The 15,762-nt window shown below is 30.1% G+C and overlaps 4 protein-coding genes across 8 annotated transcripts; 3 read left to right on the top strand and 1 right to left on the bottom strand.

Moving 5' to 3' along the window:
• The first annotated feature begins 355 nt into the window (after positions 1-355).
• LOC117241846 (probable citrate synthase 2, mitochondrial) lies at positions 356-3,191 on the top strand. 4 transcript variants are annotated; one of them, XM_033508032.1, is made up of 4 exons: positions 356-413; positions 491-646; positions 1,256-2,173; positions 2,262-3,191. In XM_033508032.1, the coding sequence occupies exons 2-4, from the start codon at positions 521-523 to the stop codon at positions 2,529-2,531; spliced, it is 1,314 nt and encodes a 437-aa protein (XP_033363923.1). In that variant the 5' UTR covers positions 356-413; positions 491-520; the 3' UTR covers positions 2,532-3,191. The 4 variants fall into 4 exon arrangements, with proteins under 4 accessions (XP_033363923.1, XP_033363927.1, XP_033363924.1 ...); XM_033508036.1 differs by lacking the exon at positions 356-413 and adding an exon at positions 838-871 and having other exon boundaries at positions 512-646; XM_033508033.1 differs by lacking the exon at positions 356-413 and adding an exon at positions 838-1,009 and having other exon boundaries at positions 512-646.
• Positions 3,192-3,312: 121 nt separating this feature from the next.
• LOC117241849 (ADP-ribosylation factor-like protein 5B) lies at positions 3,313-6,986 on the bottom strand. Its single transcript, XM_033508040.1, has 3 exons — positions 6,475-6,986; positions 5,356-5,800; positions 3,313-5,281 (listed from the first exon to the last, which is right to left on the bottom strand). Exons 1-3 carry the CDS (start codon positions 6,518-6,520, stop codon positions 5,233-5,235), a joined length of 540 nt encoding a protein of 179 aa, XP_033363931.1. The 5' UTR covers positions 6,521-6,986; the 3' UTR covers positions 3,313-5,232.
• Positions 6,987-7,604: 618 nt separating this feature from the next.
• LOC117241845 (6-phosphogluconate dehydrogenase, decarboxylating) lies at positions 7,605-10,474 on the top strand. Its single transcript, XM_033508031.1, has 5 exons — positions 7,605-7,796; positions 8,121-8,344; positions 8,972-9,216; positions 9,295-9,920; positions 9,993-10,474. Exons 1-5 carry the CDS (start codon positions 7,786-7,788, stop codon positions 10,333-10,335), a joined length of 1,449 nt encoding a protein of 482 aa, XP_033363922.1. The 5' UTR covers positions 7,605-7,785; the 3' UTR covers positions 10,336-10,474.
• A 1,018-nt stretch (positions 10,475-11,492) lies between these two features.
• LOC117241843 (RNA-binding protein 45) lies at positions 11,493-15,333 on the top strand. Of its 2 annotated transcripts, none has more exons than XM_033508030.1 (6): positions 11,493-11,761; positions 11,930-12,044; positions 12,147-12,937; positions 13,011-13,243; positions 13,340-13,471; positions 13,613-14,030. In XM_033508030.1, the coding sequence occupies exons 1-5, from the start codon at positions 11,563-11,565 to the stop codon at positions 13,451-13,453; spliced, it is 1,452 nt and encodes a 483-aa protein (XP_033363921.1). In that variant the 5' UTR covers positions 11,493-11,562; the 3' UTR covers positions 13,454-13,471; positions 13,613-14,030. The 2 variants fall into 2 exon arrangements, with proteins under 2 accessions (XP_033363921.1, XP_033363920.1); XM_033508029.1 differs by lacking the exon at positions 13,613-14,030 and adding an exon at positions 15,221-15,333 and having other exon boundaries at positions 11,494-11,761.
• The last annotated feature ends 429 nt before the right edge of the window (positions 15,334-15,762 follow it).

The following is a 15,762-nucleotide window of genomic DNA, read 5'->3' as shown; positions in this document are numbered from 1 at the left end:
AACTTATGGATTTAGGAAGGAAATATAAAAATGGTATTGAATGCGTGTTCTGAAAAAAAATTTTTTTATTAATAGCAAACATCAGTGTTCGTGATCACGACATCCACGCGACAATTAGTACATCGCGTCTATTCTCTAATTCTTCAATCGTACAGAATTGTTCAATAAAATTGGTAAAATCGATTTTTAAAGTTCTGTACATAACGAGGATTTGACTACATCCATCAAGTCAAGCGAAGAAAATCCAATAAAACCAATAAATATTTACATCTTCAGATCGTGTGTCCTCGTCACAAAGGCAGAAAGTATCTTAATGATTCGACTCGCACGTGTTCTAGTTTCTTCCCTTATTACGTAATAATTAGTTTCTGTATAAATTGAAAATAATGCTAAACGTTTGATTTCCTCGCAATGTATGTAACCGAAATTAATAGATTTAAAAAATTTCAGAATACAGCGGTGAATTAATTCCTTTTTCTCGTTTTTACAGAACATAGTCTTGCCCTTATTCATAAGATCAATGAGCAATGCCTTCACCGATCTTAAAAAGATTTTGGCTGAGAAAATTCCTAAAGAACAAGAGCGTGTCGCGGCTTTCCGTAAAAAGTACGGAACCACCAAAGTTGGAGACGTTACCGTGAACATGGTAATTCTTGTTTGTTGTGCAATTCCGACTATATCATTCGTTTTTCTTGTTAAACATCCGATGATGAATAGATTATCGAACGTAACAGCAATGTTATTGCCAGAACGGAACGTTACGTGACAAAAATGATATATTAATAGATTAAGGCACGTAGAAAACACAATACGTATTAACTTTTGTAATGTTCATAGGTGGACGATAAGGACTGTACATATAAACAAATTTGTAGGTTCTCGGAATAATTCTACCCGCCTAACAATCGTAATCTTTGTATCACTTTCTCAATGATTTTCTGGAGGCAATAGAATTCTTTGTGTTTAATTTAACGAGATCTGACTAAGGAAAAAACTTGTGCAATAATATGTAAATAAAATATTTTCTCCTTCTTTTCTTTCTTTTTTTCGTATGTTACGTTCTATGCTTATGTTCCTATTCTTATATGCAAAATTAGATTACGAACGATATGAAAGTAGCATTCAAATCAGTTTAAAGTGCGGCTCCTGTAGTCAATAGTCAGAGGTCAATGTCACTGAACGTATCTCCCCTTTTTTCTTCTATCTTTTTGCGCCTAATGTTGATATCGCGTGATAACTTTTCGTTACTTTTTAGATTTATGGTGGTATGCGGGGGATGTTAGGACTTGTATGGGAACCATCGGTTCTAGATCCTGAAGAAGGTATTAAATTTCGAGGAAAATCGATTCTGGAATGCCGGAAGATTCTACCGAAAATCAAAGACGAACCACTTCCGGAAGGTTTGTTCTGGCTGCTGATTACCGGTGATGTTCCTACGGAAGCCCAAGTGAAAGAAATCTCTAAAGAATGGGCCTCCAGATGCGCATTACCTGATTACATAGTCAAAACTCTGAACAACTTCCCCAAGTCGGTTCATCCCATGCATCAATTCTCCGCGGCGCTCACTATTCTAAGTACAGACAGTATATTCAAAAAAGAATACGAGGCAGGTATACACAAATCCAAATATTGGGACGCCACTTACGAAGATATAATGAACCTGATTGCCAGATTACCCGTAATCTGTGCCATGATATACAGAAACCTTTACAAGGATGGCAAACTCGGGGCATCTGTGGACCCAGGCGGAGACTGGTCTGGCAATTTCGCAAAAATGCTCGGTTACGACGACCCACAATTTGCTGAACTTTTACGATTATACCTAACGATTCACGCTGATCATGAAGGTGGAAATGTATGTGCGCACACGACCCATTTGGTGGCTTCGACATTGTCCGATCCCTATTCGGCATTCGGCTGTGGAATGAGCGGTTTGGCAGGTCCTCTTCATGGCCTTGCAAGTCAAGAAGTATTGCTATGGCTAAAGAAGGCGTGCGCTGAAATCGGAGATAGTCCCACTGATGACGAGCTGAAAGGCTTTATTTGGAAGACGCTGAAGAACGGTCAGGTCATTCCTGGATACGGTCATGCCATACTCAGAAAGACTGATCCTAGGTATATATGCCAAAGAGAATATGCAATGAAACACATGCCGGATGACAAACTAATCAAGGTAAAATTCTCGAATAACTCATTTAATATTTGTATAAAGTTTCTATGTGGTTTATTCCTTGCTAATGACTATATTCGTATATATCTAGCTCGTTGCTCAAGTGTATAAAGTAGTTCCCCCTATTCTTATGGAACTTGGTAAAGTAGCAAACCCATGGCCAAATGTAGATGCTCATTCGGGAGTTCTCTTACAATGCTATGGAATGACAGAGATGCAATATTACACTGTCCTGTTCGGAATATCACGTGCTCTTGGTGTTCTGGCATCTCTCGTTTGGTCTCGTGCTCTCGGCCTTCCAATAGAAAGACCCAAATCCATAAGCACTGACAAGCTTATGGAATTGGTTAAAGCTAAATAAAAGAAAACCATTCTTATTCGTGAAAAATTATGTTCACTAAAGCTTTCTAAATAGCGTTTTTGCAACATAGAACGAACTTATATACAATTTAATCGTCAAGCTCTTTAAGAAAATGCGTGCATTAACGGTAAACAAAATTCATTGTAAATACACGTGTTGCTTTTTATTAACTTATGCAATAACAATTTTAGAAATAAAAATGACATAATTCATTGTACAGTTAGTAAATCACTAAACATTTACTGCTGTCTGATCCTGTGGTGAAATTTACACGTGTGTACCGACTAACAAAAGCCACTCGAAGGATCAGTCTCGTGATGAGACGCAAGAAATAAATTGATCAGCCGAGAATTTAGAATCTTTTTGACTTCTGGTTTCTCCATTCGCGGCAAGTTCGTTTTCGGCTCGTCCATCGATTTATTAATTGTTAATATTACCAATATATATAATAATATTGCCAATCATTGTATCTTGTATCGATCACCTCCTTTCCGTGGATCTTTATCTATGGGAGGGGAAAGTTTTCCGTGAGTGTGAGAGTAGTGGAGAGCGATAAGTAATTTTTTCGCAATGGTGAAGAAATTTTCAAAGCTTTTACCGTTCGATTACTAGACCATTAGAAATTGTTTCTTCGGAATTTCGTAATTTCTATCACCTGCAGATACTTTCTAAACAATTTACACTGTTTATTTATTATACATTTTAATTATTATTCATATATGAAAGGAAGGAATAAAATATAGTAAAATATATAATTTAAAAGAATTTTAAAACAGAAATGTAAAAAAGTTACTGCTCATTTATTCGAATTAATATAGCATGTACATAATTTGTTTTATAATCTCATTGTATTATACCGTAATTTTAATTAATAAAATCGGATAAACAGGATAGGAAATTGTATATTACAGTACGTAGTTCTTTTTTGACATCTCATAAAAGAAAGTTTGATAAATTTATTTTACATTAATCTCAGTCCTTATGTTAATTAACAATCTTATATGTAAACATTTCATGCTTGCTATGTTAATCAATTAAAAATAACCAATTTAAAACAAACATTTTTAAACTTGTTAATTTTTGAAATTTTGTTTGATTAATATCTAATCATATAAGAAGCTTAAATGCAGACACATATATCTGATTCACATGACTTATATAATGAAAGTTATATAGTAATGAAATTAAACAACCTATATGTTGTACTGTATTTCAAAACTTCTATATAATGAAAGCTTTGTTAACGACAGTATATATTATAATATTGTGTATTTGTAATAATATGTCATAGTTAAGACAATTAATTGCTTCTTTTCTCAATATGAGAAAACTGCTATTTATTCTTATGAAATGTTAAATGTATGATCTCACTCTTGTTTTAGACGGCATTTGTCTTTCATACGATGATGTTAACAATTTCTACAATCGTCTTTCTCATATGTTACTAACGTGTGTGTTCTAAATTTTAGTAATTGTCAAATACTAGAGTATTTTTAGCTATACAAAAATTAATTACTATAATCATGAAGTAAATAAAATAAATGAGACAGCTGTTAATCGGATAGTTAGAGATTAGTAATACTTAAAATAATTCATAATACATATATTGAAGAATACAATAGATATATTTTAACAATGAAATGAGTTTTGTATATAAAACACATCTGTGTAATATTTTGCATACAAATGGAATTAAATATTCCCAATAAACAACCATCTCACTGTTGAATACTCGTATCACAGAGCAGTTTTCTGCTTCTAAATGTTTGATTAGATTGGTTGAATAATTTGCCTTGAAATTCTTGAAGATGTTTGCAGTATCAAGTATTAAGAAATATTTAAATTCTTGTACAGAACGTTGAAAAATATGTGGTTTAATTGGTGCTAAATTGAAGTTGACTTTTTACAAGTGTTTACTATTAATGTGAAGTATAAAAAACTATGTACATAGGTATATTTTTGAAAACTGCACAGGTTAAATAATTTTTATCTGTGCATTAACTCAATAGAACAAATAGAAATACCTCATCTATCTTTATTGTTATATAAACAAAGGTGGACGGGATCAAGATTAAATTCTTTATCCTTCAAATACGCATGCAATATTTTCACTACATTTGTTATTGAATCAAAAATAAAATTTTATAGTTTTCAGACTGCAATTTTAATATAGCATTTATAGCTATAAATAATCGGATGTGCTCATAGACCATACATTAAATTTGGCAGTCCTGTTGTAAAGTGTTTATAATATATATATTTTCTTATACACAGATAAAAAAATTTTTACTATAGATACTTCTCTTAATGCAACAATATTTTCTATAAAAGACTCTGGATATTCTAAATTTTTCCATTTTCTTATAACATAATGTTTTGAATATATTTTACACAGAGAATAGTTAAAACATTATTTTAGTTTTATATCATAATCATTTACCATTATATCTTATATCACATTAATAGATGAGACAAAATTTACCCGTCCACCACTTGATATATTAAGTGTCTGCAGCAATAATGTTAATCAATATATGCAGTTACACTTTAAGTTATGCATGAAGCTAATGTACCATTTGAAAAAGATCATTCATTCTTATATCATTTGTACAATCGTAGAGTGGCACAGTAACTTACATTGAACATATACTTTACAGTTTAGATATCTTATTATATTTAAAATCAATCCTCATAATGTACGTCATGTCTTTTTTAAACGTCCAACAATCCACTCAAGACCTTGATAAAGCCTAAAACATTACAAGTCATTAATAACCTTGTTTCATAAATAGGATTGTAACTCTAATAATGAATCTCTTTTTACCCCTCTCCAGTAAGTGCACAACAGCTTTGTATGTGCCATTGATGTTTTTTAATGGAAGTTAAATCTAGTTGTCTAGAAATTTCAGCAGCTGTCATGCTACCTTTTAAGTCTTGTTTATTAGCATAAACTAAGACATTAGCTTTGCTTAATTCTTCATGATTTAACATTGAGTACAATTCTTCTCTTATTACACCAAGTCTTTCCCTATCTGTACTATCTATAACCATAATAATAAACTCAGTATTAGTATAATATGTGGACCATGCAGCTCTCAGGCTTTGTTGTCCACCCAAATCCCACATTATGAAATGAATATTTTTCCAAACAACTTCTTCAACATTGGATCCAATAGTTGGTGATGTATGAACAACTTCATTCATTAGGAACTGGTATAATATAGTAGTTTTACCAGCATTATCTAACCCTACCATTACTATTTTATGTTCTGAAAAATAAAAAGATTTTGATTACATTTAAATAAAAATTTAATGAATTATAATTAGAAAATTTAATAGTTTAAATTATAGTTATTTGAATTATGTATTCAAAAGTGTTAAGTATTCATCTTATAATGTGAAAGAAAAATATATGGAAAACATATGTTAACATATGTTTAAAGTAGGACAATGAAAATTTAAAGCAATTTTAACAAAAATATATTAATTACAAGAATAATTAGCAAACTCACAAAGAACAGTTTCACTTGTAACTATAATTTGTATTCACACTAGCATATGTCAAGGTTTATAATTCATTTATTTCAAACTTTCTATTTTTTATCATTGTATCTATTATTAAATTTTTTGTGATCAGAAAAAGCTATTATATCCATATCCTTTTTAAGCATATAAATATAGAGAATATAGTCATGAAGTTAATATAGGTTTTATATTATCTGAGTAAATTTATTATTGCTAAATTTTATGAATTATTTTTGTATATCATCAAAGTAAAAAAAAGAAGGAACACGACTTTTGCTCATATGATTTTAATAACTGATCATCATTTTTCACTTATTATTAAGCATAAATTTATTGCAATTTTAATTTTATATGATGACACGCATAAAACAATACAATAATTGTGACACAATATTGTTACTACATATGATAAATTTACCTTCATTGCCAAAGAGACTCCACAACTTTGCAAATAATAATCCCATATTGACCAAAACAGTAAACCACTCAGTTAATATTTATTTAATCGTGTTTCTGTAGTGTCTTTTTCTCGATAAAAAAGATGTATTTAGTTGCAGAAGTGGGACATTTCATTGTCAGAGGGTTATGTACACTTTTCTGTCAAGTTCCTTTGCAATATGTTTGTAGTAAATTTGCTTCATTATTGATACATTATGATGTGAAATATATACTTAAGAACTGTTGTAAACTGTTGAAAATACAGTAAGGATAACCCAAAAGTGAAAGAAATATGTATACGAAAACCTTCCCTAATCTAATCAAGCAAATCGCGACATGTTGCTTTCCCAATTAAAACATCCATACGTTCGATGTGTCCAATCATCGTTTAGCAATAACTGAAAGCGATGTCAGTTCTGTATATATGTAAACTGATTGGAGCTAAAGGATACTTAATTAAACGCGCGTAAAACGAAAACACTTAAAACTCTTAGAACGAAATTCTCTTGACTAAGATTACCTAACCGATTTTGCTGAATCACTATCTTCTCCTTTAAAAAAACAAGGGAACTGGTTATAGTGAATGTAACTGAACGAAGTTCACATAATTATAAAAACTTGATATTATCTGATATTATCTTATATTGTATTAAGATAAACTGTAATGTTAAAGATTACAATCAATATAATACAAACATTAATTTAAACCTTTTAATAGCAACAATTTTATTATATAGGTTAAAATATAAATTAAACTTTAAATTTTGATGCCTTAGAGCAAAAAAGATTACACATTTTATATGTTGTAAAAAGTTATAAATATTTTATATTTTATAAACATTTATAAATTGTTAAATACACAATTTTTAACAAATTAATCAGATTTATCTAGTTATTTCTTCTACACTATAATGTAAAATTTTTTTAAATGTAATAAATATTTGAAAATTCTGTAGAATACTATCTTTATAAAGGCTGTTTTTCAGGAGATGAAATAATAAAATGAAAAGTTCGAATTTCCCATCGTTTTAATTATCATTTAATATTACATTTATAATATATCTAAATAGTGATAACATTATGAAACGTTTTAATAGTCTCCATAGTGTGTTAACATTACGTTGACCTTGTGCACTGCGATTGGCTTACGAAATGTCGGCTGATGTCGAATCTACTCCAGTATGAACATTCATTCTTAATCTTTGTGGGAAAGCATTCGACCACTTGTTGCTTTGATATAAAACCAAAGAGAACAAAACACATCTTATTTTGAAAAATAATACTTATTAAAATGAGTAAACCGTGAGTCATCTTTACATTATTTCCGATATATTAAAAATTTAAATTTGTAAAAAGAATGTAGATAATTGTTTTTATGATAATGTAGTTTATATAACCATTTCTATTCGAGTGAATTTTGATAAGTAATTAATTAATTTAAAAAAGTAAAAAGAAGAATAAATATAATATAAATATTATACTAAATATTATAAATTAATTTAGAAAATCAAATTTTCATTTATATATATTGTAATATGTAACATATAATGTATGAGATATGTATAATGTAAAAGATATATTTTCAAGTGACTCCTAATTTAATAAAAAACATAATTTACTTTATAGAGTTGCTGATATTGCCCTTATTGGGTTGGCTGTTATGGGTCAGAATTTAATCCTAAACATGAATGATCATGGATTTGTGGTGTGTGCCTACAACCGTACAACAGAGAAAGTCAAATCTTTTTTGGAAAATGAAGCAAAGGGCACAAAAATAATTGGTGCATATTCATTGAAAGAAATGGTAGACAAACTAAAATCACCAAAAAGAGTAATGCTTTTAGTAAAAGGTAAATTCCTGTTATAAATTATAAATTTGAGAACAAGAATTTGACCTCCCAAACTTGTTAAATCTATTACTACTCCTAAACTTGTATTTAGATGTGTATTTGTAGTGATACTAGTTGTTTCAGGTAGTATACTTAGTGTAGTTTGTATATCTTTCAGTCTTTCGTTAACTAGTATATAGTGATATACTTCATGTCTTTTTTAGATTTCTGTTTTCTTTCTAATGTTATAAGCAGAGGGATCATAACTCTTTAAAATCTGTATTACTTTACCATTTTCTATCCATTTTGGTCTTACTTCTTTGTATATGAGTATATGGGTTAGTTAAGACTTGGCTTCTAATTTCCATCTATTGCATATTCTACATTCTGTACTTTTGTTTATTTTGTATTTATAACTCTTTTCAATTATCATTACTATTAGTGTTATTTGTGAATTAATTTTGTTACTAGAAGCAGTATTTTCATATCTAAGTATTTAGATCTTTTTAGTTCTATGGCTTTGATACTATCCTTATAACTCTCACTGTAGGTCGAGACTAGCATTCTTCTTTTATTTTCTTCATATAGTTTACCTGAGAATTTTATGTAATTGAAATAATCATGTACAATACTATATCATCTTTAAAGCTGGTGCTGCTGTGGATGCATTTATTGAACAATTAGTACCTTTATTGTCTCCTGGAGATATTATTATTGATGGTGGTAACTCTGAGTACCAGGATACTGATAGACGAACTAAGGAACTAGAAAAGAAAGGAATTCTATTTGTTGGTAGTGGTGTTAGTGGAGGTGAAGATGGTGCTCGATATGGACCATCTTTAATGCCAGGTGGAAATCCCAAAGCTTGGCCACATATTAAACAAATCTTTCAGGTGATTTTTTTTAGCATTGAAATATGATTATTTATTTAATGTATAATATAAATTACTTAAGCGTATATATTTTTTTAGTCAATCTGCGCAAAAGTTAATAGAGAACCTTGTTGTGATTGGGTTGGCGAAAGAGGTGCAGGGCACTTCGTAAAAATGGTACATAATGGTATTGAGTATGGTGATATGCAACTTATTTGCGAAGCATATCACATTATGCGAAATGGTTTAAAACTTAATCCAGAAGAGATGAGTCAGGTCTTTGAAGATTGGAATAAAGGAGAACTTGACTCATTTTTAATTGAAATTACGAAAGATATCCTTAAATATAAGGATGAAAAAGGATATTTATTAGAGCGAATTAGGGATACAGCTGGTCAAAAAGGAACTGGAAAGTGGACAGCTATTGCAGCACTAGATTATGGAGTACCTGTAACTCTAATAGGAGAATCAGTCTTTGCTAGATGCCTTTCTGCCTTACAAGGTGAAAGAATAGAAGCAAGCTCGGTATTGCAAGGTCCTGATGCTATATATCAAGGCGACAAGAAACAGTTCCTAGAGCATTTGAAGAAAGCTCTCTATGCCTCCAAAATTATTTCCTATGCACAAGGATTTATGTTATTAAGAGAGGCTGCTAAAATTCACAATTGGAATTTGAATTATGGTGGTATAGCTCTTATGTGGAGAGGTGGATGTATTATAAGAAGGTACACAGATTTTTATGGAAATTTTATAATAATTTTAGTAACAATAATTTATTATTTAATTTTTGCTTTTAGTGCATTTTTGGGAAATATAAAAACAGCATTTGAAAAGAATCCAAAACTTTCCAATTTATTATTAGATGATTTCTTTGCTAATGCAATGAAAGAATGTCAAGCTAGTGCTCGGATAGTAGTATCTACAGCTGTAACATTAGGCATAGCAACTCCTGCATTATCAACTGCTTTAGCTTTCTATGATGGCTATAGAACAGCTCGACTTCCAGCAAATTTACTTCAAGCTCAACGAGATTACTTTGGAGCTCACACATATGAATTACTTGGCCAAGAAGGAAAATTTGTACATACTAATTGGACTGGGCATGGTGGAAATGTATCTGCATCTACATATGATGTATAATAATTACTAACATATTTTTATGATAATAAAATGTACATACAGTTAATGTTACAGTTGAGGTTAATGTTATGGTTGATAAATCTATCAATATGTATTAGGTCTGATAATAATAACTGGTTATGTAAAACTGCTGAAAATATTTTGTTTAAAAAGATACAAGTTTACTAAAAAAATATATTACATACATTTGTATATGTGTATAAATTATTTGTTCTTTCTTGAATTATAAACTGATATTTTTCAAAAATAAAGATTATTATTCTTCTATAATACATTACTTTACTAAAATACAATATACATACATACAATTTTATACAATAAAATGATAGGCCAATATACACTTGCATGCATATATATGTGTGAGTGCGCGCGCGCGCGCGTGTGTATCAGGAAACTGTATATTTATCCAGGAAATGAAAGCAGTAATAATTTCTAACATACACCTACCTATGTACATATGCTTTCGTATAAGAAAGTCTGTATTATGAAAAAATAGTAGAGCATGACTTGTGAAGTCGCTCGTCATTCTCGTGAAATCAATGCGGAAGTAATTTATCTAACCTATTTGTCGTTACAATCATGACTATGTCACGTTTTCAAATAACAATACATGTATGTGATTCTAAATAACTTTTTTAGTATATTAAAAAAATTTATTAAACACCTAATTTTAAATTAAAAAACTTAATAAGAATATAACATTTAGATTGACAATATACTCATATCGACTAAAATGGAAATCCAAGTAAAAATAATTTCGCGCCATGATTCACCAAAGTTAAATAAAACCTCGTATAGCTTAAACTAGCATACATTATATGTAATTAGCATAATTATATACGTCTTCCTTATTTTCATTGGTACTCAAATAACATCAATTTCAATTTATACGATTGTATGATAACGTTGGTATTTTAATAAATATAATATTTGGTTTATTTTAAGTAATATGTACGTATCTTTCTTTTAGACAGAAGTGTAAAGGAAGTTTTTATTGTAATTTCATAATAATGAAGTTTAGAGAATATTAAGAGCAAACTAATACTTTGTAGTATGTTTCATCTATGAAACTCTGAAAAATACTCTAATACTACATACCTATGTACATACGTTACTTACATACATGTGAGAAACTGATCTCGTCGAACCCTATTTGTGCCGTCCCTGAAGCACATCGGCTTTACTGACCATAGACGGGCGACGTATTCTGCATCATTCATTTGCAAAATGGCTGACCACAGGGAAAGGGATTCATACTATTCGCAAACGGATTTAAGATCAAAAAATGATGATCCACCGAATTCACGTTTATTTGTTATATGCCACAAAAGTCTTGAAGAAGATGATCTTAGAAAAGCTTTTGAAAAATTTGGGAAGATCGAAGATATTTGGGTAGTGAAAGATCGAACGACGGGGGAAAATAAAGGTAATTTCTCTTGTCTACACAAGAAATCAATAAGACTTTATTTTCTGTTTAATCATCTTTTACATATTTTTAAATTTATCTATATACACATTGTTTATTTATGAAAATTGTTTATTTATATGCTTTTTTCAAACATTTGAAAAGTAATGCGTCTTGTTTACCTTGTAGGAGTCACATACATCAAATTTTCAAAAACATCAGAGGCAGCTTTTGCTCTTGAAGAGATGAATGGAAAAATGTTGGGTTCTGTTGGAAGACCTATTAAAGTAATGATTGCTTCAAAGTAAGAATTATAATAGTTATTCCAAAATATCCTTGAAAAACTTTATTCTTTGTTCATATATTTATTTGTTGATAAATGTGAAAATCTAGATATTTGTTACAGTCGTGATCAAGGATCTGTCAGAGAAACAAATGAAGAAGAAAGATGGGTTCGTCTCTTTTGTGTATTACCTAAGTCTATGACAGATGGTGAGCTTCATCGAGAATTTTCAAAGTTTGGATCTATAGAATATGCAACAGTAGTTAAAGATAGAAATACGAATGAATCAAAAGGCTTTGGTTATGTAAAATTTCAAAAAGTATCTAGTGCAGCGAAAGCATTTGAAGAATGTGATAGGAAATACAAGGCTGTATTTGCAGAACCAAAAAAACCAAAACCCGAACATATTGATGTGAAATATAACAATGGACTATCTTCTCATTATGATAGCGCTGGTGGAGGTTATAGTTCATCAAATTTTGGAAAGAGTAGTATTAGTTTAGAAATTGCCACAAATTATCCTAATTCTGAAGGTTATACACATTTACAAGTGATTGCACATCCAGCATTGAACCAAGATCAATTATGGAAATTATTTGACATTGTACCTGGATTGGATTATTGTCATTTGAAAAATGACGTACGATATAGAATGCCAAGAGGCCAGGCTGTTGTAGTATATTCTAATCCTAGTGCAGCAGCATATGCAAGAGAAAAATTTCATGGTTTTGAATATCCTCCCGGTCATAGGATGATAGTTAAGCCAGATTTATCAAGTGCTCCACCAAAAAATGCAATAAAACCTGGTAGTTCTGCTGCTGGAATTGCTAGTGCTAGGACAGATTTGGCACATTTAGCTGAAACTATTGCTCAAGCTACATCTTTAATTCAAGCTGCGGGATTAACTGCACCAAGTGAGAGATTATTTTATCTACATAATGTGATAATGTATGATTTTTGTGTTTAATTGTATTTTTACATAATTAGGTTTAGAGCATTCGATGTGTGTGAAGTTACCACCTGTGCAACCAATGGCTAGTATAGATGCAGAGGTTGCTAAAAGGTGCTTCATTGTATGCGGACCTCCAGTACCTCCAATATATGCCATGAAAGATGCTTTCTGTAGATTTGGGAACCTTATAGATGTTTACATGCTTCCAGGGAAAAATTGTGGTTATGCAAAGTATGCCAGTGTGCAAAGTGCAAATGAAGCAATCGAGGTATATTTTATCATGCTTTATTTCATCATAATGACTTTTTCTAAACAAGTAAGACAGTTAAACAGTAATAATCAATCTATAAAATAATAACCGTAGGTTTTACATGGACAAGAAATTTGTGGATCTCGATTAAAAGTATTAGAAGCAGAAGAGCGTAATGTCGGTGAAGATCGTAGGAAACGACTACGAACGGACGAAGACGAAAATTAAATTTTTTTTGTATACCTCGTAAGTAAATCGCTGAGTACATGGCAAAAAGAAAGGAGGGAAAGAGAGAGGCAATTAAATATTAACACCCTGACGTTGTAACTGACGATTACTTTACTCGAAAAACAGGAGAAAATGTAATTTTTCTATTTGTCTTCACAGACTGACTGGTATACACAAGCTGGACGCACGCAATAAAAGAGACGAATTTTAAGACTCACTTGACCACGTCGGGCCCGCATCCAAGGAAACTCCAACTACCTACTTTTAACTACCGCTTACGTTCGCGATTTCAACGTTACTGAAACTTTAACGATACTTTACTTTATCCTTACATGTCGTTACACGTACACCTGACTTCCTAATTTTATTAATTTAAGAGGCCTGTGCGAAAAGTGATCTTAAATATTCTAGTTAAGAACATATAGAACACAAGAAATTAGTTAAATTTGGAACTTGTATTTTTAATGCAAGGAAGGTATATGATATCGAGCATACTCGAGGTGTTTATTGTTGTATGGTAATATACTATATACATTAATCAGATAAGAGTATTTATCAATGCATATATACTTTTGTATTAAAATTATACTGAAATGAAAATTTATTCAAACAAATTTATAAAAAGAAAAGAATGAATTTATACATTAATGATTAAGGAAATTGAATAATTTTAAAATAGAGAATATGAAATGAAATTATCTTTTAATATTTTACATTCTTAATTGTAAAACAAGAAATATGTAATTATTGATTATAATATTAATTTTATCTATTCGCACAGGCTTTATAATATAACCTGCTTTAGGATTAGTAAAACAAGTTTTTCTTTATAATTTATATCCAATAGTTCTGTACTATTCTTTTATTAGATATAGCACGTATGGAAGAAAACGTAAAGCAATTTATTTCTTGTGTCTGTTTCAAGAAATATTTTCGTAATTGCGAATAATAATATATTTCGTAGAATTTAAATTCCAAAACAAGATATATTCTGCAGAATAATACTTTTATTTTTAAATACTTTTCAAATATGGTTTTATGGATTACAACTCTACGTGATATAAATCAAAATTATATTTTTATGAATATAAATATAACGAAGCGTATTTGAAAAATATTTTTGTGTAGATTAAAACTATATTTGACTAAATGTATATTATGTTTTATTGTTGCTTACAATAATAATCTTAATTTTAATTACACCAGATGTGCGTAATTCATCTTAAAAGTATGTATTATTAATCAAATTTAATTATGTTACATATTTCTGTAAAAACAAAATTAATTTCTGTAATTACAGAATTGCAGACAGAGAAGAGATGAGAAGAAATTTTCCATTCAAGTATTATGAGTAAATCTTGTTTTGGAATCGTTTCAGTATCACATATATTCATGTATATAAAATATACTGACACGTTGTTTTCTATAATTAGACCAAATTTCCTGGAAAAAAATACGTTTTCTTAGGAAATTAATATTATGTCCATAATCACATTTGTCAAATACCAATAATTGACGCACAACATGAACATTTTATGATGGACACTTTTGTACATGTGTTAGACTGTTCTACTCAATGACCATACGCAATGATGTTTTAGGAGACTGTAACTGACTTGTTTATTTGGTGATATTAAAATACACATTAAGTATTCAAAACCTCACACTGACTTCCACTTATTTTTTTTTTCACACTGAACAGAATATCCTATTTTACACTATGTTTATAATTTATTAACTTGACGTGTTTTTTCTGTTAACTTTCAGGATATCTCAAGGATTCAAAGATGTGTACCTGATGACTGTGATATAGCAGAGTAAGATACTACTATTGTATATACAAAACGTAAAATATAAAGAATAAATTATAATTTTATATAGTTCCTCCTTTTTATTACTGGACGGAGATCATTATGCCGATCAGAAGATTATTGTATTTGTACTTGTTTACGCATTTCGCTTTTATACTGCACTTTTAAGGTATACCATGTTTATAATTTATTTTTAGCATATTTCTTTAATATGCTCATAAAATGTGCAATAAAATAACTTTTATAAAAAAGGAGTACGTTATGTTATTTTTAATCGATTCTCGAATATGATCTATCGCCTTAAATTTAAATCGGAAGATATTATGGAATAAAGTTGTCAGCAGGTGTCGCAATAGTACATAAGAAATGATTTTCGCGCCATTAAACTGCGCTGGAATCAAGCGTAAAAGTCGTGGGGTAGCAGATTACATATTTTAATCGCGTTCGTCGTTCGAGAGGTTTAAGTGGGGCACGTTTTGCATCGATATAGGTTAACAG

Source organism: Bombus vosnesenskii, unplaced genomic scaffold, assembly GCF_011952255.1.
Source record: "Bombus vosnesenskii isolate JDL3184/JDL3185 unplaced genomic scaffold, Bvos_JDL3184-5_v1.1 scf7180000016261, whole genome shotgun sequence".
NCBI classification, from domain to species: Eukaryota; Metazoa; Arthropoda; class Insecta; order Hymenoptera; family Apidae; genus Bombus; species Bombus vosnesenskii.
This window is presented reverse-complemented; position numbering and strand designations above follow the sequence as displayed.